The sequence below is a fragment of the Oncorhynchus tshawytscha genome, linkage group LG01 (genome assembly GCF_018296145.1).
Source record: "Oncorhynchus tshawytscha isolate Ot180627B linkage group LG01, Otsh_v2.0, whole genome shotgun sequence".
Lineage (NCBI taxonomy): Eukaryota > Metazoa > Chordata > Actinopteri > Salmoniformes > Salmonidae > Oncorhynchus > Oncorhynchus tshawytscha.
The window spans coordinates 2,967,782-2,993,204 of NC_056429.1; the positions used below are offsets into that span (position 1 = coordinate 2,967,782).

The 25,423-nt window shown below is 45.0% G+C and overlaps 1 protein-coding gene across 3 annotated transcripts in view; it reads right to left on the minus strand.

Annotated features, from left to right (window-relative positions):
- Positions 1-214: 214 nt before the first annotated feature.
- ddb2 (damage-specific DNA binding protein 2) overlaps positions 215-25,423 on the minus strand; it is a 49,528-nt gene continuing 24,319 nt past the window's right edge. For 2 of the 3 annotated variants that reach the window (XM_042306071.1, XM_042306314.1), the window contains 8 exons: positions 21,476-21,667; positions 18,959-19,125; positions 12,622-12,721; positions 10,337-10,514; positions 5,384-5,529; positions 5,139-5,294; positions 3,253-3,298; positions 215-1,908 (listed from right to left, as the gene is read on the minus strand). In XM_042306071.1, the coding sequence (XP_042162005.1) occupies positions 1,652-1,908; positions 3,253-3,298; positions 5,139-5,294; positions 5,384-5,529; positions 10,337-10,514; positions 12,622-12,721; positions 18,959-19,125; positions 21,476-21,667 (1,242 nt within the window). In that variant the 3' untranslated portion in view covers positions 215-1,651. Of the gene's footprint in view, positions 1,909-3,252; positions 3,299-5,138; positions 5,295-5,383; positions 5,530-10,336; positions 10,515-12,621; positions 12,722-18,958; positions 19,126-20,466; positions 20,613-21,475; positions 21,668-25,423 lie in introns of all 3 variants that reach the window. The other variant, XM_042306617.1, reaches the window with a different exon arrangement.

A 25,423-nucleotide genomic window follows, 5' to 3' on the forward strand; every position in this document is an offset into this window, starting at 1 on the left:
TTATTAAGGGACCAGGCTAACTATTCATCAGTTTATTAAGGGACCAGGCTAACTATTCATCAGTTTATTAGGTACCAGGCTAACTATTCATCAGTTTAAGGGACCAGGCTAACTATTCATCAGTTTATTAAGGGACCAGGCTAACTATTCATCAGTTTAAGGGACCAGGCTAACTATTCATCAGTTTAAGGTGAAGAATAAATACACAATCAAGTTCAAGCTCAAAATTAAATATTTTAATAAAGTATGAACTGTTTATAAAATGTAACAATTTATCACCAGAAACAGAGGTATATAAAACATCTGAAACACAAGATATGTGTTTTCAGTGTTGTCAGACATATTTGAAACATCTGTGGATGTTGTGTGGAGTCAAAGTCACGATTGTCCCTGTTTATAACAAAGGGAACATTTTCAATAAAACACATGATTTGAACAAGACAAAGGTAACAGATTACAAATGCAGACAGGAACCTGACTAAATAAAAGGACTGAAGTGACTGAAAGAGGGTTCTCAAAGGAATATAGAGGATGTGTCTCAGTCACCAGATCTCAGAGACTGAAGGAGGGTTCTCAAAGGAATATAGAGGATGTGTCTCAGTCACCAGATCTCAGTGACTGAAGGAGGGTTCTCAGAGGAACATAGAGGATGTGTCTCAGTCACCAGATCTCAGTGACTGAAAGAGGGTTCTCAAAGGAATATAGAGGATGTGTCTCAGTCACCAGATCTCAGTGACTGAAGGAGGGTTCTCAGAGGAACATAGAGGATGTGTCTCAGTCACCAGATCTCAGTGACTGAAGGAGGGTTCTCAGAGGAACATAGAGGATGTGTCTCAGTCACCAGATCTCAGTGACTGAAGGAGGGTTCTCAGAGGAACATAGAGGATGTGTCTCAGTCACCAGATCTCAGTGACTGAAGGAGGGTTCTCAAAGGAATATAGAGGATGTGTCTCAGTCACCAGATCTCAGTAACTGAAGGAGGGTTCTCAAAGGAACATAGAGGATGTGTCTCAGTCACCAGATCTCAGAGACTGAAGGAGGGCTCTCAGAGGAACATAGAGGATGTGTCTCAGTCACCAGATCTCAGAGACTGAAGGAGGGCTCTCAGAGGAACATAGAGGATGTGTCTCAGTCACCAGATCTCAGTGACTGAAGGAGGGTTCTCAAAGGAACATAGAGGATGTGTCTCAGTCACCAGATCTCAGTGACTGAAGGAGGGTTCTCAAAGGAATATAGAGGATGTGTCTCAGTCACCAGATCTCAGTAACTGAAGGAGGGTTCTCAAAGGAACATAGAGGATATGTATCAGTCAACCCAATTGAACACTCTTGGGAGATTCTGGAGCGGCGCCCGAGACAGTGTTTTTCCACCACCATCAACAAAACACCAAATTATGTAATTTCTGGTGGAAGAATAGAGTCCCTCCAATAGAGTTCCAGACACTTGTAGAATCTATACCAAGGAGCATTGAATCTGTTCTGGTTGCTTGGTGGTGGTCCAACACTCTATTAAAACACTGTATGTTGGTGTTTCCTTTATTTTGGTAGTTACTTGTCTATGACATTGTCGTATACGGGTAACTACCAAAATAAAGGAAACGCACAAAGGAAACTTCCAACATCACAAACAACCTCTCTTTCTCCCTGATTATTTATTTGGACCCTTCTGTGTCCCTGGATGTTCTGGTTCTGGTCCCCGAGGACGAAGACAGCTTCTTCTTCAGCTTCCCAATGTCGTCCTCATCCTCTCGCCCCCGTCCCCCCGTCCCTCCCCCCCTCCGAGTCTCCCCTCTTCTCCTCCGCTGGCCTCGACCTCTGCCAACCTGGACTCCTGCTTCCTGTTGTAGCTCTCCTCTCTGCTGCTTACCAGCCAATGTCTCCCCTCTGTTCCACACTAGGATGTTCACTCCTGTGGTTGGAACACAAAAGCCTTATTGTCCCAAATGGCACCCTATTCCCTATGTAGTGCACTACTTTAGACCAGAGCCCTATTCCCTATGTAGTGCACTACTTTAGACCAGAGCCCTATTCCCTATATAGTGGTACTACTATAGACCAGAGCCCTATTCCCTATGTAGTGCACTACTATAGACCAGAGCCCTATTCCCTATATAGTACACTACTTTAGACCAGAGCCCTATTCCCTATGTAGTGCACTACTTTAGACCAGAGCCCTATTCCCTATGTAGTGCACTACTTTAGACCAGAGCCCTATTCCCTATATAGTGGTACTACTATAGACCAGAGCCCTATTCCCTATATAGTACACTACTATAGACCAGAGCCCTATTCCCTATGTAGTGCACTACTTTAGACCAGAGCCCTATTCCCTATGTAGTGCACTACTTTAGACCAGAGCCCTATTCCCTATGTAGTGCACTACTTTAGACCAGAGCCCTATTCCCTATGTAGTGCACTACTTTAGACCAGAGCCCTATTCCCTATATAGTGGTACTACTATAGACCAGAGCCCTATTCCCTATGTAGTGCACTACTTTAGACCAGAGCCCTATTCCCTATATAGTGCACAACTTTAGACCAGAGCCCTATTCCCTATATAGTGCACTACTTTAGACCAGAGCCCTATTCCCTATATAGTGCACTACTTTTAGACCAGGGCCCTATTCCCTATATAGTGCACTACTTTAGACCAGAGCCCTATTCCCTATATAGTGCACTACTTTAGACCAGAGCCCTATTCCCTATATAGTGCACTACTTTTAGACCAGGGCCCTATTCCCTATATAGTGCACTACTTTAGACCAGAGCCCTATTCCCTATATAGTACACTACTTTAGACCAGAGCCCTATTCCCTATATAGTGCACTACTTTAGACCAGGGCTGGCACCCTATTCCCTATATAGTGCACTACTTTAGACCAGAGCCCTATTCCCTATATATAGGGCACCTACTTTAGACCAGTGCTGAACCCCTATTGAACACTGATTTTTAGCAAAATAATCAAACAATTTAGAATATTTCCAGCTACAAACATAGTTAGTGGATTAGTTAATCTAGATTACAAACATAGTTAGTGGATTAGTTAGTCTCTTATCTGATGTGATCCTGGGTGCCAATATTACAAACACAGTTAGTGGATTAGTTAGTCTAGATTACAAACACAGTTAGTGGATTAGTTAGTCTAGATTACAAACACAGTTAGTGGATTAGTTAGTCTAGATTACAAACACAGTTAGTGGATTAGTTAGTCTAGATTACAAACATAGTCCAGTATTTATAACACAGACTCACCCATCCCAGATCCTAAAACATCTCCCATTGGATTGAACTTGTTGACCTGGAAAGGCAGTTGTGCAGAGATTTAAAAATGGACATTATTTTTGACCCAATGATGGCTTGAACAACAGTGCAGCACAAATACATCATTGAAGACTTGTAACAAACAGCTTCATCACTTTCCATATCAAAGTCCAAGGGCTACAGGCTAACACTGACATTAAACTAAGGCTACAGGCTAACACTGGTGTTAAACTAAGGCTACAGGCTAACACTGGTGTTAAACTAAGGCTACAGGCTAACACTGGTGTTAAACTAAGGCTACAGGCTAACACTGGCATTAAACTAAGGCTACAGGCTAACACTGACATTAAACTAAGGCTACAGACTAACACTGACATTAAACTAAGGCTACAGGCTAACACTGATGTTTAACTAAGGCTACAGGCTAACACTGACATTAAACTAAGGCTACAGGCTAACACTGACATTAAACTAAGGCTACAGGCTAACACTGACATTAAACTAAGGCTACAGGCTAACACTGACATTAAACTAAGGCTACAGGCTAACACTGATGTTTAACTAAGGCTACAGGCTAACACTGACATTAAACTAAGGCTACAGGCTAACACTGATGTTTAACTAAGGCTACAGGCTAACACTGACATTAAACTAAGGCTACAGGCTAACACTGACATTAAACTAAGGCTACAGGCTAACACTGACATTAAACTAAGGCTACCGGCTAACATTAATCTAAGGCTACAGGCTAACACTGACATTAAACTAAGGCTACAGGCTAACACTGACATTAAACTAAGGCTACAGGCTAACACTGACATTAAACTAAGGCTACAGGCTAACACTGACATTAAACTAAGGCTACAGGCTAACATTGACATTAAACTAAGGCTACAGGCTAACATTGACATTAAACTAAGGCTACAGGCTAACATTAAACTAAGGCTACAGGCTAACACTGACATTAAACTAAGGCTACAGGCTAACACTGACATTAAACTAAGGCTACAGGCTAACATTAAACTAAGGCTACAGGCTAACATTAAACTAAGGCTACAGGCTAACACTGACATTAAACTAAGGCTACAAGCTAACATGGACATTAAACTAAGGCTACAGGCTAACACTGACATTAAACTAAGGCTACAAGCTAACACTGACATTAAACTAAGGCTACACGCTAACACTCACATTAAACTAAGGCTACAAGCTAACACTCACATTAAACTAAGGCTACAGGCTAACACTGACATTAAACTAAGGCTACAAGCTAACACTGACATTAAACTAAGGCTACAGGCTAACACTGACATTAAACTAAGGCTACAAGGTAACACTGACATTAAACTAAGGCTACAGGCTAACATTAAACTAAGGCTACAAGCTAACACTGACATTAAACTAAGGCTACAAGCTAACATGACATTAAACTAAGGCTACAAGCTAATATTACATTAAACTAAGGCTACAGGCTAACACTGACATTAAACTAAGGCTACAGGCTAACACTGACATTAAACTAAGGCTACAGGCTAACACTGACATTAAACTAAGGCTACAGGCTAACACTGACATTAAACTAAGGCTACAAGCTAACACTGACATTAAACTAAGGCTACAGGCTAACACTGACATTAAACTAAGGCTACAAGCTAACATGACATTAAACTAAGGCTACAAGCTAACACTGACATTAAACTAAGGCTACAGGCTAACACTGACATTAAACTAAGGCTACAGGCTAACACTGACATTAAACTAAGGCTACAGGCTAACACTGACATTAAACTAAGGCTACAGGCTAACACTGACATTAAACTAAGGCTACAAGCTAACACTGACATTAAACTCAGGCTAAATTTCGAATGTGTACTCACAGATATGATGCCAGGGGCGTTGGGGTCCAGTAGTTGGCATGCCAGCTCTCCTGTGTTGGCATCATAGATATCGATGGTCCTCAGGGCACCTGGACACACCCTCTCGTCAGGGTACCGTCCAACCACCATCAGGTCGTACAGAGGGTGCCACGTGGCCTGGAGACACAAAGATTGAAGGTGAAGCTTTTGAGCCAATGAGAGAGAGAGACACACACATAAACCCACCCCCTACCCACGTTCCTCACCTTGATTGGTGTGAGGTGCTGAAACTGTCTGTGTGGGTGCTGGATAATCTGCTGAGGAGTTGACCAATCAGAAGAGGAGTACACCCTGATCTGGTCATACTGGTCCGTGGTCAGGAGCTTGGAGCAGTCCACTGGATTAAAGTAGGCTGGGGGAGGGAATAACAGCATGAGGGGGGAGAGAGAGAGAGAGGAGAGGGAGAGGGAGAGAGAGAGAGAGAAAGAGCGGGAGGGAGAGCGGGAGGGAGAGCGGGAGGGAGAGAGAGAGAGAGGGAGAGAGAGGGAGAGAGAGAGGGCAGGAGAGAGGGGCGGGAGAGAGCGTGGGAGAGAGGGGGGGAGAGAGCGAGACAGAGAGAAAGAGCGGGAGGGAGAGCGGGAGAGAGACATAGAGAGAGAGAGAGAGGGGGAGAGAGGACGGGAGAGAGAGCGGAAGAGAGGACGGAGAGAGGACGGGAGAGAGGGCGGGAGAGAGGGCGGGAGAGAGAGCGGAAGAGAGGACGGGAGAGAGGACGGGAGAGAGGGCGGGAGAGAGAGCGGAAGAGAGAGCGGAAGAGAGGACGGGAGAGAGGACGGGAGAGAGGACGAGAGAGAGGGCGGGAGAGAGGGCGAGAGAGAGGGCGGGAGAGAGAGAGAGAGGGTGGGAGAGAGGGCGGGAGAGAGAGAGAGAGGGGAGAGAGGACGGGAGAGAGGACGGGAGAGAGAGAGAGAGGGTGGGAGAGAGCAAGAGAATCCGTAAGGGTTAAATGTTCTTAAAAAGCATGTATCTTTCTGATGAACGTGGTGGAAGATGTGACACTACGACTGTGACGTGAGGTTGTGTCACCTAGCGATCTGAAGACACTACGACTGTGACGTGAGGTTGTGTCACCTAGCGATCTGAAGACACTACGACTGTGACGTGAGGTTGTGTCACCTAGCGATCTGAAGACACTACGACTGTGACGTGAGGTTGTCTCACCTAGCGATCTGAAGACACTACGACTGTGACGTGAGGTTGTCTCACCTAGCGATCTGAAGACACTACGACTGTGACGTGAGGTTGTCTCACCTAGCGATCTGAAGACACTACGACTGTGACGTGAGGTTGTGTCACCTAGCGATCTGAAGACACTACGACTGTGACGTGAGGTTGTCTCACCTAGCGATCTGAAGACACTACGACTGTGACGTGAGGTCGTCTCACCTAGCGATCTGAAGTCACTACGACTGTGACGTGAGGTCGTCTCACCTAGCGATCTGAAGACACTACGACTGTGACGTGAGGTCGTCTCACCTAGCGATCTGAAGACACTACGACTGTGACGTGAGGTCGTGTCACCTAGCGATCTGAAGACACTACGACTGTGACGTGAGGTTGTGTCACCTAGCGATCTGAAGACACTACGACTGTGACGTGAGGTTGTCTCACCTAGCGATCTGAAGACACTACGACTGTGACGTGAGGTCGTCTCACCTAGCGATCTGAAGACAAAACACGTTTTGAAACCTGACACAAGCGGCTGGATTAACAAGACGTTTTTAAAATGGTGTAAAATACTTGTATGTTTGAGTAATTTTAATTATGGGATTTCTGTTGTTTTGAATTTGGCGCCCTGCAGTTTCACTGGCTGTTGTCGATGTGGGACGACGCTAGCGATGATGCCCGAGAGGTTAACTGTAAAGCGTTGACCTTGGTCCAAAACGTAAACTCGTACACACAACAGTGTTCTAGAATTGAACCGTTGGTTCTCATACTTCTGGAATTCTCTGCACGGCTCTCAAGCTGTTTCTCCACCTGTCAACACATTCAAATGAATAGAGGACGAGCACCGGAACCACGTTGGACGGTGGTCTCAGAACCGCGGAGCTATGTCACAATGGGACGGCAGACCCACGGAGCTATGTCACAATGGGACGGCAGACCCACGGAGCTATGTCACAATGGGACGGCAGACCCACGGAGCTATGTCACAATGGGACGGCAGACCCACGGAGCTATGTCACAATGGGACGGCAGACCCGCGGAGCTATGTCACAATGGGACGGCAGACCCACGGAGCTATGTCACAATGGGACGGCAGACCCGCGGAGCTATGTCACAATGGGACGGCAGACCCGCGGAGCTATGTCACAATGGGACGGCAGACCCGCGGAGCTATGTCACAATGGGACGGCAGACCCACGGAGCTATGTCACAATGGGACGGCAGACCCACGGAGCTATGTCACAATGGGACGGCAGACCCACGGAGCTATGTCACAATGGGACGGCAGACCCACGGAGCTATGTCACAATGGGACGGCAGACCCACGGAGCTATGTCACAATGGGACGGCAGACCCACGGAGCTATGTCACAATGGGACGGCAGACCCACGGAGCTATGTCACAATGGGACGGCAGACCCGCGGAGCTATGTCACAATGGGACGGCAGACCCGCGGAGCTATGTCACAATGGGACGGCAGACCCGCGGAGCTATGTCACAATGGGACGGCAGACCCGCGGAGCTATGTCACAATGGGACGGCAGACCCGCGGAGCTATGTCACAATGGGACGCCAGACAATCTCACCTCAGAACCACGGAGCTATGTCACAATGGGACGGCAGACCCGCGAAGCTATGTCACAATGGGACGGCAGACCCGCGGAGCTATGTCACAATGGGACGCCAGACAATCTCACCTCAGAACCACAGAGCTATGTCACAATGGGACGGCAGACCCACGGAGCTATGTCACAATGGGACGCCAGACAATCTCAGAACCACGGAGCTATGTCATAATGGGACGGCAGACCCGCAGAGCTATGTCACAATGGGACGCCAGACAATCTCACCTCAGAACCGCGGAGCTATGTCACAATGGGACGGCAGACCCAGAGCTATGTCACAATGGGACGCCAGACAATCTCACCTCAGAACCGCGGAGCTATGTCACAATGGGACGGCAGACCCACGGAGCTATGTCACAATGGGACGGCAGACCCGCGGAGCTATGTCACAATGGGACGGCAGACCCGCGGAGCTATGTCACAATGGGACGGCAGACCCACGGAGCTATGTCACAATGGGACGGCAGACCCACGGAGCTATGTCACAATGGGACGGCAGACCCGCGGAGCTATGTCACAATGGGACGGCAGACCCGCGGAGCTATGTCACAATGGGACGGCAGACCCGCGGAGCTATGTCACAATGGGACGGCAGACCCGCGGAGCTATGTCACAATGGGACGGCAGACCCGCGGAGCTATGTCACAATGGGACGGCAGACCCGCGGAGCTATGTCACAATGGGACGCCAGACAATCTCACCTCAGAACCACGGAGCTATGTCACAATGGGACGGCAGACCCGCGAAGCTATGTCACAATGGGACGGCAGACCCGCGGAGCTATGTCACAATGGGACGCCAGACAATCTCACCTCAGAACCACAGAGCTATGTCACAATGGGACGGCAGACCCACGGAGCTATGTCACAATGGGACGCCAGACAATCTCAGAACCACGGAGCTATGTCATAATGGGACGGCAGACCCGCAGAGCTATGTCACAATGGGACGCCAGACAATCTCACCTCAGAACCGCGGAGCTATGTCACAATGGGACGGCAGACCCGCAGAGCTATGTCACAATGGGACGCCAGACAATCTCACCTCAGAACCACGGAGCTATGTCACAATGGGACGCCAGACAATCTCAGAACCACGGAGCTATGTCATAATGGGACGCCAGACAATCTCATCTCAGAACCGCGGAGCTATGTCACAATGGGACGCCAGACAATCTGATCTCAGGACTAGGATTTATGCTTTAAGTGGCTTTTTTAATGTTTTTTATTTATTTAACCTTTATTTAACTTGGCAAGTCAGTTAAGAACAAATTCTTATTTACAATGACGGCCTACCGGGGAACAGTGGGTTAACTGTCTGTTCAGGGGAACAGTGGGTTAACTGCCTTGTTCAGGGGCAGAATGACAGATTTTCACCTTGTCAGCTCAGGGATTCGATCTTGCAACCTTTCGGTTACTAGTCCAATGCTCTAACCACTAGTCTACCTGCCACCTCTACACTCTAACCACTAGGCTACCTGCCACCTCTACACTCTAACCACTAGGCTACCTGCCACCTCTACACTCTAACCACTAGTCTACCTGCATCCTCTACACTCTAACCACTAGGCTACCTGCCACCTCTACACTCTAACCACTAGGCTACCTGCCACCTCTACACTCTAACCACTAGGCTACCTGCCACCTCTACACTCTAACCACTAGTCTACCTGCATCCTCTATACTCTAACCACTAGACTACCTGCCACCTCTACACTCTAACCACTAGACTACCTGCCTCCTCTACACTCTAACCACTAGGCTACCTGCCTCCTCTACACTCTAACCACTAGGCTACCTGCCACCTCTACACTCTAACCACTAGACTACCTGCCACCTCTACACTCTAACCACTAGACTACCTTGCCACCTCTACACTCTAACCACTAGACTACCTGCCACCTCTACACTCTAACCACTAGACTACCTTGCCACCTCTACACTCTAACCACTAGACTACCTTGCCACCTCTACACTCTAACCACTAGACTACCTGCCACCTCTACACTCTAACCACTAGACTACCTTGCCACCTCTACACTCTAACCACTAGGCTACCTGCCACCTCTACACTCTAACCACTAGGCTACCTGCCACCTCTACACTCTAACCACTAGGCTACCTGCCACCTCTACACTCTAACCACTAGGCTACCTGCCACCTCTACACTCTAACCACTAGGCTACCTGCCACCTCTACACTCTAACCACTAGGCTACCTGCCACCTCTACACTCTAACCACTAGGCTACCTGCCACCTCTACACTCTAACCACTAGGCTACCTGCCACCTCGACAACACAGTGGTCAAGATGAACACACTCCTGAATGTAGGATAGGAGAGAGCTACCACAGCACTCTATATAGTACCTGAGTTAACAGCTTTGTCATGAACCATCTCGTGGAGGTAAGTGTTCTTGTCCTTGATGTTCCTCAGGTCCCATAGCTTCACCGTGTGGTCAACGGACGCTGTCGCCATTAACCAATCGCAGCGAGGGTTGAATTCAGCATGGGTCACTTTGGCTTTGTGCAGCTTCCCGTTGAAGACCTGTGTGTGTGTGTGTGTGTGGGGGGGGGTGCAGATAGTTTAAGAGCATCTTCAAGAACAACGTCAGGAAATGAAATCATTGGAACGGTCGAAAACGGTGTCTAACGCAGTCATGCATTTTTACAAGGCAGAATATTAATAGAATTGTCTTATTCTCAGAACATGAAAACACAACAAAATATAGAACATGAACTACAGTAGAAATATACAGTACTGTAGCTATAGTGTAAACTACAGTAGAAATATACAGTACTGTAGCTATAGTGTAAACTACAGTGTAAATACACAGTACTGTAGCTATAGTGTAAACTACAGTGTAAATACACAGTACTGTAGCTATAGTGTAAACTACAGTGTAAATACACAGTACTGTAGCTATAGTGTAAACTACAGTGTAAATACACAGTACTGTAGCTATAGTGTAAACTACAGTATAAATATACAGTACTGTAGCTATAGTGTAAACTACAGTATAAATACACAGTACTGTAGCTATAGTGTAAACTACAGTATAAATATACAGTACTGTAGCTATAGTGTAAACTACAGTATAAATATACAGTACTGTAGCTATAGTGTAAACTACAGTATAAATATACAGTACTGTAGCTATAGTGTAAACTACAGTAGAAATATACTATACAGTACTGTAGCTATAGTGTAAACTACAGTAGAAATATACAGTACTGTAGCTATAGTGTAAACTACAGTATAAATATACAGTACTGTAGCTATAGTGTAAACTACAGTATAAATATACAGTACTGTAGAAATATACAGTACTGTAGCTATAGTGTAAACTACAGTATAAATATACAGTACTGTAGCTATAGTGTAAACTACAGTAGAAATATACAGTACTGTAGCTATAGTGTAAACTACAGTAGAAATATACAGTACTGTAGCTATAGTGTAAACTACAGTAGAAATATACAGTACTGTAGCTATAGTGTAAACTACAGTAGAAATATACAGTACTGTAGCTATAGTGTAAACTACAGTGTAAATACACAGTACTGTAGCTATAGTGTAAACTACAGTAGAAATATACAGTACTGTAGCTATAGTGTAAACTACAGTAGAAATATACAGTACTGTAGCTATAGTGTAAACTACAGTAGAAATATACAGTACTGTAGCTATAGTGTAAACTACAGTAGAAATATACAGTACTGTAGCTATAGTGTAAACTACAGTAGAAATATACAGTACTGTAGCTATAGTGTAAACTACAGTGTAAATACACAGTACTGTAGCTATAGTGTAAACTACAGTAGAAATATACAGTACTGTAGCTATAGTGTAAACTACAGTAGAAATATACAGTACTGTAGCTATAGTGTAAACTACAGTAGAAATATACAGTACTGTAGCTACAGTGTAAACTACAGTAGAAATATACAGTACTGTAGCTATAGTGTAAACTACAGTAGAAATATACAGTACTGTAGCTATAGTGTAAACTACAGTGTAAATACACAGTACTGTAGCTATAGTGTAAACTACAGTAGAAATATACAGTACTGTAGCTATAGTGTAAACTACAGTATAAATATACAGTACTGTAGCTATAGTGTAAACTACAGTAGAAATATACAGTACTGTAGCTAGTGTAAACTACAGTAGAAATATACAGTACTGTAGCTATAGTGTAAACTACAGTAGAAATATACAGTACTGTAGCTATAGTGTAAACTACAGTGTAAATACACAGTACTGTAGCTATAGTGTAAACTACAGTAGAAATATACAGTACTGTAGCTATAGTGTAAACTACAGTATAAATATACAGTACTGTAGCTATAGTGTAAACTACAGTAGAAATATACAGTACTGTAGCTACAGTGTAAACTACAGTAGAAATATACAGTACTGTAGCTATAGTGTAAACTACAGTAGAAATATACAGTACTGTAGCTATAGTGTAAACTACAGTGTAAATACACAGTACTGTAGCTATAGTGTAAACTACAGTAGAAATATACAGTACTGTAGCTATAGTGTAAACTACAGTATAAATATACAGTACTGTAGCTATAGTGTAAACTACAGTAGAAATATACAGTACTGTAGCTACAGTGTAAACTACAGTAGAAATATACAGTACCTGGTGTCCATCCATGCCCAGCAATAAGACTCGTCCGATGTTGTCTCCTGTCACCAACATCTGTCTGCTCAACGACACATCTACACAGCAGTACCACAGACTGGAACAGAGATGCAATCGTCATATCATTTCGAAGTAATATCAAATGTATTACTAATTTAAAAAAATAAAATAATAATAATAATGTAAACTGTAGTGCAGTATACTGTGATTATCCTCATAAATAAATTCAGCCAATAGTCAACTTTTGTATCATACTAATCACCAGAATGTGATAGACCAGCCTGCATCTCCTTTATCATCAGACAGACACTACGAAGTGCACTAGTTGTGTTTTTTCCCTTAAATTTAAGATGACATTTGTCAATGCGCTAAGCTTGCATCCCAAATGGCACCCTATCCCCTACATAGAACAATACTTTTGACCATAGACCTACAGTGGGGAGAACAAGTATTTGACACACTGCTGATTTTGTAGGTTTTCCTACTTACAAAGCATGTAGAGGTCTGTAATTTTTATCATAGGATACACTTCAACTGTGAGAGACGGAATCTAAAACATAAATCCGGAAAATCACATTGTACGATTTTTAAGTAATTAATTTGCATTTTATTGCATGACATAAGTATTTGATCACCTACCAACCAGTAAGAATTCCGGCTCTCACAGACCTGTTAGTTTTTCTTTAAGGATCCCTCCTGTTCTCCACTCATTACCTGTATTAATTAACTGCACCTGTTTGAACTCGTTACCTGTATAAAAGACACCTGTCCACACACTCAATCAAACAGACTCCAACCTCTCCACAATGGCCAAGACCAGAGAGGATGTAAGGACATCAGGGGTTAAATTGTAGACCTGCACAAGGCTGGGATGGGCTACAGGACAATAGGCAAGCAGCTTGGTAAGAAGGCAACAACTGTTGGTGCAATTATGAGAAAATGGAAGAAGTTCAAGATGACGGTCAATCACCCTGAGTCTGGGGCTCCATGCAAGATCTCGTGAGATAAAAAGTACAGACCTCTACATGCTTTGTAAGTAGGAAAACCTGCAAAACCGGCAGTGTATCAAATACTTGTTCTCCCCACTGTATCTGATTTACATCCCTTTCCTGAGAAAGACATATCCTAAAGTTTTCACAGACAATCACTCAGCAAAAATCCTACAGTACAGTACAGGCTCTGGTCTATAGTAGTGTACTATATAGGGAATAGGGCTCTGGTCTAAAGTGCCTTGCGAAAGTATTCGGCCCCCTTGAACTTTGCGACCTGAAGTTCAGTGAGGATCTCTGAATGATCCAATGTTGACCTAAATGACTAATGATGATAAATACAATCCACCTGTGTGTAATCAAGTCTCAGTATAAATGCACCTGCACTGTGATAGTCTCAGAGGTCCGTTAAAAGCGCAGAGAGCATCATGAAGAACAAGGAACACACCAGGCAGGTCCGAGATACTGTTGTGAAGAAGTTTAAAGCCAGATTTGGATACAAAAAGATTTCCCAAGCTTTAAACATCCCAAGGAGCACTGTGCAAGCGATAATATTGAAATGGAAGGAGTATCAGACCACTGCAAATCTACCAAGACCTGGCCGTCCCTCTAAACTTTCAGCTCATACAAGGAGAAGACTGATCAGAGATGCAGCCAAGAGGCCCATGATCACTCTGGATGAACTGCAGAGATCTACAGCTGAGGTGGGAGACTCTGTCCATAGGACAACAATCAGTCATATATTGCACAAATCTGGCCTTTATGGAAGAGTGGCAAGAAGAAAGCCATTTCTTAAAGATATCCATAAAAAGTGTCGTTTAAAGTTTGCCACAAGCCACCTGGGAGACACACCAAACATGTGGAAGAAGGTGCTCTGGTCAGATGAAACCAAAATTGAACTTTTTGGCAACAATGCAAAACGTTATGTTTGGTGTAAAAGCAACACAGCTCATCACCCTGAACACAACATCCCCACTGTCAAACATGGTGGTGGCAGCATCATGGTTTGGTCCTGCTTTTCTTCAGCAGGGACAGGGAAGATGGTTAAAATTGATGGGAAGATGGATGGAGCCAAATACAGGACCATTCTGGAAGAAAACCTGATGGAGTCCGCAAAAGACCTGAGCCTGGGACGGAGATTTGTCTTCCAACAAGACAATGATCCAAAACATAAAGCAAAATCTACAATGGAATGGTTCAAAAATAAACATATCCAGGTGTTAGAATGGCCAAGTCAAAGTCCAGACCTGAATCCAATCGAGAATCTGTGGAAAGAACTGAAAACTGCTGTTCACAAATGCTCTCCATCCAACCTCGCTGAGCTCGAACTGTTTTGCAAGGAGGAATGGGAAAAAATTCAGTCTCTCGATGTGCAAAACTGATAGAGACATACCCCAAGCGACTTACAGCTGTAATCGCAGCAAAAGGTGGCGCTACAAAGTATTAACTTAAGGGGGCTGAATAATTTTGCACGCCCAATTTTTCAGTTTTTGATTTGTTAAAAAAGTTTGAAATATCCAATAAATGTCGTTCCACTTCATGATTATGTCCCACTTGTTGTTGATTCTTCACAAAAAAATACAGTTTTATATCTTTATGTTTGAAGCCTGAAATGTGGCAAAAGGTCGCATAGTTCAAGGGGGCCGAATACTTTCGCAAGGCACTGTATGTAGGGAATAGGGCTCTGGTCTAAAGTAATGCACTTTGTAGGGAATAGGGCTCTGGTCTATAGTAGTGTACTATATAGGGAATAGGGTGCCATAGGGATCTGGTCTAAAGTAGTGCCCTATATAGGGAATAGGGTGCCATAGGGCTCTGGTCTATAGTAGTACCACTATATAGGGAATAGGGCTCTGGTCTAAAGTAGTGTACTATATAGGGAATAGGGTGCCATAGGGCTCTGGTCTAAAGTAGTGCACTATATAGGGAATAGGGCTCTGGTCTATAGTAGTGCACTATATAGGAATAGGGCTCTGGTCTAAAGTAGTGCACTATATAGGGAATAGGGCTCTGGTCTAAAGTAGTGTACTATATAGGGAATAGGGCTCTGGTCTACAGTAGTGTACTATATAGGGAATAGGGCTCTGGTCTAAAGTAGTGCACTATATAGGGAATAGGGCTCTGGTCTAAAGTAGTGCACTATGTAGGAATAGGGCTCTGGTCTATAGTAGTGTACTATATAGGAATAGGGCTCTGGTCTAAAGTAGTGCACTATATAGGGAATAGTAGGGCTCTGGTCTAAAGTAATGCACTATGTAGGGAATAGGGCTCTGGTCTATAGTAGTGTACTATATAGGGAATATGGCTCTGGTCTAAAGTAGTGCCCTATATAGGGAATAGTGTGCCATAGGGCTCTGGTCTATAGTATTACCACTATATAGGGAATAGGGCCCAGGTCTAAAGTAGTGCACTATGTAGGGAATAGGGCTCTGGTCTAAAGTAGTGCCCTATATAGGGAATAGGGTGCCATAGGGCTCTGGTCTAAAGTAGTGCCCTATATAGGGAATAGGGTGCCATAGGGCTCTGGTCTATAGTAGTACCACTATATAGGGAATAGGGCTCTGGTCTAAAGTAGTGTACTATATAGGGAATAGGGTTCTGGTCTAAAGTAGTGCACTATATAGGGAATAGGGCTCTGGTCTAAAGTAGTGTACTATATAGGGAATAGGGCTCTGGTCTATAGTAGTGCACTATATAGGGAATAGGGCTCTGGTCTAAAGTAGTGTACTATATAGGGAATAGGGCTCTGGTCTAAAGTAGTGTACTATATAGGGAATAGGGCTCTGGTCTAAAGTAGTGCACTATGTAGAGAATATGGCTCTGGTCTAAAGTAGTGCACTATGTAGGGAATAGGGCTCTGGTCTAAAGTAGTGTACTATATAGGGAATAGGGCTCTGGTCTAAAGTAGTGCACTATGTAGGGAATAGGGCTCTGGTCTAAAGTAGTGCACTATGTAGGGAATAGGGCTCTGGTCTATAATAGTGTACTATATAGGGAATAGGGCTCTGGTCTAAAGTAGTGCACTTTGTAGGGAATAGGGCTGTGGTCTATAGTAGTGTACTATATAGGGAATAGGGTTCTGGTCTAAAGTAGTGCACTATATAGGGAATAGGGTGCCATAGGGCTCTGGTCTATAGTAGTGTACTATATAGGGAATAGGGCTCTGGTCTATATTAGTGTACTATGTAGGGAATAGGGCTCTGGTCTATAGTAGTGTACTATATAGGGAATAGGGTTCTGGTCTAAAGTAGTGCACTATATAGGGAATAGGGTACCATAGGGCTCTGGTCTATAGTAGTGTACTATATAGGGAATAGGGCTCTGGTCTATAGTAGTGTACTATATAGGGAATAGGGTGCCATAGGGCTCTGGTCTATAGTAGTGTACTATATAGAGAATAGGGCTCTGGTCTATAGTAGTGCACTATATAGGGAATAGGGCTCTGGTCTAAAGTAGTGTACTATATAGGAATAGGGCTCTGGTCTATAGTAGTGCACTATATAGGAATAGGGCTCTGGTCTATAGTAGTGTACTATATAGGGAATAGGGCTCTGGTCTATAGTAGTGTACTATATAGGAATAGGGCTCTGGTCTATAGTAGTGTACTATATAGGGAATAGGGCTCTGGTCTATAGTAGTACCACTATATAGGGAATAGGGCTCTGGTCTATAGTAGTGTACTATATAGGGAATAGGGCTCTGGTCTATAGTAGTGCACTATATAGGGAATAGGGCTCTGGTCTAAAGTAGTGTACTATATAGGGCTCTGGTCTAAAGTAGTGTACTATATAGGGAATAGGGCTCTGGTCAACAGTAGTACCACTATATAGGGAATAGGGCCCTGGTCTAAAGTAGTGCACTATTTAGGGAATAGGGCCCTGGTCTACAGTAGTGTACTATATAGGGAATAGGGCTCTGGTCTAAAGTAGTGCACTATATAGGGAATAGGGCTCTGGTCTAAAGTAGTGTACTATATAGGGAATAGGGCTCTGGTCTATAGTAGTGCACTATATAGGGAATAGGGTTCTGGTCTAAAGTAGTGCACTATATAGGGAATAGGGTGCCATAGGGCTCTGGTCTATAGTAGTACCACTATATAGGGAATAGGGCTCTGGTCTAAAGTAGTGTACTATATAGGGAATAGGGCTCTGGTCTACAGTAGTGCACTATATAGGGAATAGGGCTCTGGTCTAAAGTAGTGCACTATATAGGGAATAGGGTTCTGGTCTATAGTAGTACACTATATAGGGAATAGGGTTCTGGTCTATAGTAGTGTACTATATAGGGAATAGGGCTCTGGTCTATAGTATTACCACTATATAGGGAATAGGGTTCTGGTCTATAGTAGTACACTATATAGGGAATAGGGCTCTGGTCTATAGTAGTACCACTATATAGGGAATAGGGCTCTGGTCTATAGTAGTACCACTATATAGGGAATAGGGCTCTGGTCTAAAGTAGTGCACTATATAGGGAATAGGGCTCTGGTCTATGGTAGTACCACTATATAGGGAATAGGGCCCTGGTCTAAAGTAGTGCACTATATAGGGAATAGGGCTCTGGTCTATAGTAGTGTACTATATAGGGAATAGGGCTCTGGTCTATAGTAGTACCACTATATAGGAATAGGGCTCTGGTCTAAAGTAGTGCTCTATATAGTGGTACTACTATAGACCAGAGCCCTATATAGTACACTACTTTAGACCAGAGCCCTATTCCCTATATAGGGCACTACTTTAGACCAGAGCCCTATTCCCTATATAGGGAATAAGGATCTAAAGTAGGGCTCTAAATAGGGAATAAGGGTTTAAAGTAGGGCACTAAGTAGGGAATAAGGATCTAGTTTAAAGTAGGGCATTAAATAGGGAATAAGGGTTTAAAGTAGGACACTAAATAGGGAATAAGGATCTAGTTGAAAGTAGGCCATTGAATAAGGGTTTAAAGTAGGGCACTAAGTAGGGAATAGGGGTCTAAAGTAGTGCACTATATAGGGAATAGGAGCTCTGGTCTAAAAGTAGTGCCCTATATAGGGAATAGGGCTCTGGTCTATAGTAGTGCACTATGTAGGGAATAGGGCTCTGGTCTATAGTAGTGTACTATATAGGGAATAGGACTCTGGTCTATAGTAGTGCCCTATATAGGCAATAGGGCTCTGGTCTAAAGTAGTGCCCTATATAGGCAATAGGGCTCTGATTTAAAGTAGTGCCCTATATAGGGAATAGGGTGCCAGCCCTAGTCAAAAGTAGTGCACTTTATAGGGAATAGGGCTCTGGTCTAAAGTAGTGCCCTATATAGGGAATAGGGGGCCATTTCTAACGCTGTCTAAGTAGGGCCTGCATCCTCACCAGACATTGTGGTGATCGTGTCCACAGTCCTGGACTCTGGACAGAACCGTTCCTGGACCGCCCTGGAAGCTCTGCTCGGTCAGCGTACCGTCGCCAGACGCCAGGTAGACCTTGGACGGGTCCGTCAGGCTAAACGTCATCCCACCAATAAAATCCCCGGCTCCTTTCTGACGAACACAAAACAGACCAATCGAATGCGTTTGTTCCGGTAGTTCCTTCCTGTTTCAGTCAGTTGTCCGACCAGTTGGTGTGCCTGGTGAAATCCAACCTTAGCCAATGACAGTTCTGTCCAGATAAACGCGAGCCTATCGGAAGGCAGTGGTCTGTTTCGAACTACACTAGTCATATGTTGATACGGTGTTGAGAAAAAGGGCCTTGTTCTGCATCCCAAATGGCACCCTATTCCCTATATAGTGCACTACTTTAGACCAGAGCCCTATGGCACCCTATTCCCTATATAGGGCACTACTATAGACCAGAGCCCTATTCCCTATATAGTACACTACTTTAGACCAGAGCCCTATTCCCTATATAGTGCACTACTTTAGACCAGAGCCCTATTCCCTATATAGTGCACTACTTTAGACCAGAGCCCTATTCCCTATATAGTACACTACTATAGACCAGAGCCCTATTCCCTATATAGTGGTACTACTATAGACCAGAGCCCTATTCCCTATATAGGGCACTACTATAGACCAGAGCCCTATTCCCTATATAGTGCACTACTTTAGACCAGAGCCCTATTCCCTATATAGTACACTACTTTAGACCAGAGCCCTATTCCCTATATAGTGCACTACTTTAGACCAGAGCCCTACAGAACCCTATTCCATATATAGGGCACTACTTTAGACCAGAGCCCTATTCCCTATATAGTGCTCTACTTTAGACCAGAGTCCTATTCCCTATATAGTGCACTACTTTAGACCAGAGCCCAATTCCCTATATAGTACACTAATTTAGACCAGAGCCCTATTCCCTATATAGTGCACTACTTTAGACCAGAGCCCTATTCCCTATATAGTACACTACTTTAGACCAGAGCCCTACAGAACCCTATTCCCTATATAGGGCACTACTTTAGACCAGAACCCTATTCCCTATATAGTGCACTACTTTAGACCAGAGCCCTATTCCCTATATAGGGCACTACTTTAGACCAGAGCCCTATTCCCTATATAGTGCTCTACTTTAGACCAGAACCCTATTCCCTATATAGTGCACTACTATAGACCAGAACCCTATTCCCTATATAGTGGTAATACTATAGACCAGAGCCCTATTCCCTATATAGTGCACTACTTTAGACCAGAGCCCTATTCCCTATATTCCTATTCCCTGGTCTAAAGTAGTGCACTACATAGGGAATAGGGCTCTGGTCTAAAGTAGTGTACTATATAGGGAATAGGGTTCTGGTCTATAGTAGTGCACTATATTGGGAATAAGGGTATAAAGTAGGGCACTAAATAAATAGAGTGCCATTTGGGACAAGTCCCGTCTCTTACTCCCATGACTCTGTGTTGGTAAACACCCTTAGAGTGGTCCCGTTGAAATCCTGCAGCGCGGTGGTTCCCCTGACAGAGGAGGTGAACAGCTGAGTGGGGTTGTACGGGTTAAACTTCAGAGCTGTAATAGAGCCTCCAGGACCAACCTGCGTAAAACACACACAGGAGTAGACACTGGTCCCAAATCACATCCTATTCCCTATTTAGTGCACTACTTTTGACCAGAGCCCCGGACGACAGAGCCCCCGACAAAAGTAGTGCACTAAATGAGAAATGGGGTGCCATTTGGGACTCAAACAACGTAGACCCGATACTAATCGGATAAGTAGACCCGATACTAATCGGATAAGTAGACCCGATACTAATCGGATAAGTAGACCCGATACTAATCGGATAAGTAGACCCGATACTAATCGGATAAGTAGACCCGATACTAATCGGATAAGTAGACCCGATACTAATCGGATAAGTAGACCCGATACTAATCGGATAAGTAGACCCGATACTAATCGGATAAGTAGACCCGATACTAATCGGATAAGTAGACCCGATACTATCGGATAAGTCGACTTATTACTATCGGATAAGTAGACCCGATAGTAATCGGTATGTGTCGTATGTTAAGCATACTATCAATACTGTGGGGGGACCCTTGAAGGAAAAATGGATTTCCAAGTCAACTGTTATTGCAAATATGATCGATTACAGTGTTCCTAAACAGTAACACAGACCGATTTAAAACTATTGATTACAGTGTTCCTAAACAGTAACACAGACCGATTTTAAACTATTGATTATGGTGTTCCGGTTTAAACTATTGATTACGGTGTTCCGATTGAAACAGATTTAAAAACTATTGTATTATTTGTGTGTATCATCCTGAACATCTAGGTACACAACAGTCAAACGAGAAAACGAATAAGCATGCACTCATTAGAAACCCATCGGCCAATGGCGTCGCTGGGTTGTAACGATGGAACCTTTCCAGATGTGTATCAGGCATTCTCACCCCTTGTATGAAGCTGGTCTTGTTGAGCACGTTGTAGTCCCAGAGGACCACGTCTCCACCCTTGGAGCCGACCGCCAGCGTGGAGGGGTGCGAGGGGTGCCACTCCAGACAGGTGACCCGCCGGTCAAACGGACTGGCTGTACGGTGAAGCTTATAGGAGGACAGGGAACGTACAAACGGCTCCTGGAGACACTGCGGGAGGGAAATAAGATATCATGTACTGATGATGATTGGGGCCGGCAAGGTAGTCTAGTGGTTAGAGTGTAGAGGTGGCAGGTACCCTAGTGGTTAGAGTGTAGAGGTGGCAGGTAGCCTAGTGGTTAGAGTGTAGAGGTGGCAGGTAGCCTAGTGGTTAGAGTGTAGAGGTGGCAGGTAGCCTAGTGGTTAGAGTGTAGAGGTGGCAAGGTAGTCTAGTGGTTAGAGTGTAGAGGTGGCAAGGTAGTCTAGTGGTTAGAGTGTAGAGGTGGCAAGGTAGTCTAGTGGTTAGAGTGTAGAGGTGGCAGGTAGTCTAGTGGTTAGAGTGTAGAGGTGGCAGGTAGTCTAGTGGTTAGAGTGTAGAGGTGGCAGGTAGTCTAGTGGTTAGAGTGTAGAGGTGGCAAGGTAGTCTAGTGGTTAGAGTGTAGAGGTGGCAAGGTAGTCTAGTGGTTAGAGTGTAGAGGTGGCAAGGTAGTCTAGTGGTTAGAGTGTAGAGGTGGCAGGTAGTCTAGTGGTTAGAGTGTAGAGGTGGCAAGGTAGTCTAGTGGTTAGAGTGTAGAGGTGGCAGGTAGTCTAGTGGTTACCCTACTTTCTCCTTTGTCACCCTACAGACACTACTGTTCCCTAGTCACCCTGTAGACACTAGTCTGTTCCCTAGTCACCCTACAGACACTACTGTTCCCTAGTCACCCTACAGACACTACTGTTCCCTAGTCACCCTACTGTTCCCTAGTCACCCTACAGACACTAGTCTGTTCCCTAGTCACCCTACTGTTCCCTAGTCACCCTACAGACACAACTGTTCCCTAGTCACCCTACTTTCTCCTTTGTCACCCTACAGACACTACTGTTCCCTAGTCACCCTACAGACACTACAGTTCCCTAGTCACCCTACAGACACTACAGATCCCTAGTGTCCCTACAGACACTACAGATCCCTAGTGTCCCTACAGACACTACTGTTCCCTAGTCACCCTACAGACACTACTGTTCCCTAGTCACCCTACAGACACTACTGTTCCCTAGTCACCCTACTGTTCCCTAGTCACCCTACAGACACTACTGTTCCCTAGTCACCCTACAGACACTACAGTTCCCTAGTCACCCTACAGACACTACAGATCCCTAGTGTCCCTACAGACACTACAGATCCCTAGTGTCCCTACAGACACTACTGTTCCCTAGTCACCTACAGACACTACTGTTCCCTAGTCACCCGACAGACACTACTGTTCCCTAGTCACCCTACAGACACTACTGTTCCCTAGTCACCCTACAGACACTACTGTTCCCTAGTCACCCTACTGTTCCCTAGTCACCCTACAGACACTACTGTTTCCTAGTCACCCTACAGACACTACTGTTCCTAGTCACCCTACAGACACTACTGTTCCCTAGTCACCCTACAGACACTAGTTCCCTAGTCACCTACAGACACTACTGTTCCCCCTAGTCACCCTACTGTTCCCTAGTCACCCTACAGACACTACTGTTCCCTAGTCACCCTACAGACACAACTGTTCCCTAGTCACACTACAGACACTACTGTTCCCTAGTCACCCTACTGTTCCCTAGTCACCCTACAGACACTACTGTTCCCTAGTCACCCTACAGACACTACTGTTTCCTAGTCACCCTACAGACACTACTGTTCCCTAGTCACCCTACTGTTCCCTAGTCACCCTACAGACACTACTGTTTCCTAGTCACCCTACAGACACTACTGTTCCCTAGTCACCCTACAGACACAACTGTTTCCTAGTCACGCTACAGACACTACTGTTCCCTAGTCACCCTACTGTTCCCTAGTCACCCTAAAGACACTACTGTTCCCTAGTCACCCTACAGACACTACTGTTCCCTAGTCACCCTACAGACACTACTGTTCCCTAGTCACCCTACAGACACTACTGTTCCTTAGTCACCCTACTGTTCCCTAGTCACCCTACAGACACTACTGTTCCCTAGTCACCCTACAGACACTACTGTTCCCTAGTCACCCTACAGACACTACTGTTCCTAGTCACCCTACAGACACTTCCCTAGTCACCCTACAGACACTACTGTTCCCTAGTCACCCTACAGACACTACTGTTCCCTAGTCACCCTACAGACACTACTGTTCCCTAGTCACCCTACAGACACTACTGTTCCCTAGTCCCCTACAGACACTACTGTTCCTAGTCACCCTACAGACACTACTGTTCCCTAGTCACCCGACAGACACTACTGTTCCCTAGTCACCCTACAGACACTACTGTTCCCTAGTCACCCTACAGACACTACTGTTTCCTAGTCACCCTACAGACACTACTGTTCCCTAGTCACCCTACAGACACTACTGTTCCTAGTCACCCTACAGACACTACTGTTTCCTAGTCACCCTACAGACACTACTGTTTCCTAGTCACCCTACAGACACTACTGTTTCCTAGTCACCCTACAGACACTACTGTTCCCTAGTCACCCAGACACTACTGTTCCCTAGTCACCCTACAGACACTACTGTTCCCTAGTCACCCTACAGACACTGTTCCCTAGTCACCCTACAGACACTTTCCCTAGTCACCCTACAGACACTACTGTTCCCTAGTCACCCTACAGACACTACTGTTCCCTAGTCACCCTACTGTTCCCTAGTCACCCTACAGACACTACTGTTCCCTAGTCACCCTACAGACACTACTGTTTCCTAGTCACCCTACAGACACTACTGTTCCCTAGTCACCCTACTGTTCCCTAGTCACCCTACAGACACTACTGTTCCCTAGTCACCCTACAGACACTACTGTTCCTAGTCACCCTACAGACACTACTGTTCCCTAGTCACCCTACAGACACTACTGTTTCCTAGTCACCCTACAGACACTACTGTTCCCTAGTCACCCTACTGTTCCCTAGTCACCCTAAAGACACTACTGTTCCCTAGTCACCCTACAGACACTACTGTTCCCTAGTCACCCTACTGTTCCCTAGTCACCCTACAGACACTACTGTTCCCTAGTCACCCTACTGTTCCCTAGTCACCCTACAGACACTACTGTTCCCTAGTCACCCTACAGACACTACAGTTCCTTAGTCACCCTACTGTTCCCTAGTCACCCTACAGACACTACTGTTCCCTAGTCACCCTACAGACACTACTGTTCCCTAGTCACCCTACAGACACTACTGTTCCCTAGTCACCCTACAGACACTACTGTTCCCTAGTCCCTACAGACACTACTGTTCCCTAGTCACCCTCCCTACAGACACTACTGTTCCCTAGTCACCCTACAGACACTACTGTTCCCTAGTCACCCTACAGACACTACTGTTCCCTAGTCACCCTACAGACACTACTGTTTCCTAGTCACCTTACAGACACTACTGTTTCCTAGTCACCCTACAGACACTACTGTTTCCTAGTCACCCTACAGACACTACTGTTTCCTAGTCACCCTACAGACACTACTGTTTCCTAGTCACCCTACAGACACTACTGTTTCCTAGTCACCCTACAGACACTACTGTTCCCTAGTCACCCTACTGTTCCCTAGTCACCCTACAGACACTACTGTTTCCTAGTCACCCTACAGACACTACTGTTCCCTAGTCACCCTACAGACACTACTGTTTCCTAGTCACCCTACAGACACTACTGTTCCCTAGTCACCCTACTGTTCCCTAGTCACCCTACAGACACTACTGTTTCCTAGTCACCCTACAGACACTACTGTTCCCTAGTCACCCTACAGACACTACTGTTCCCTA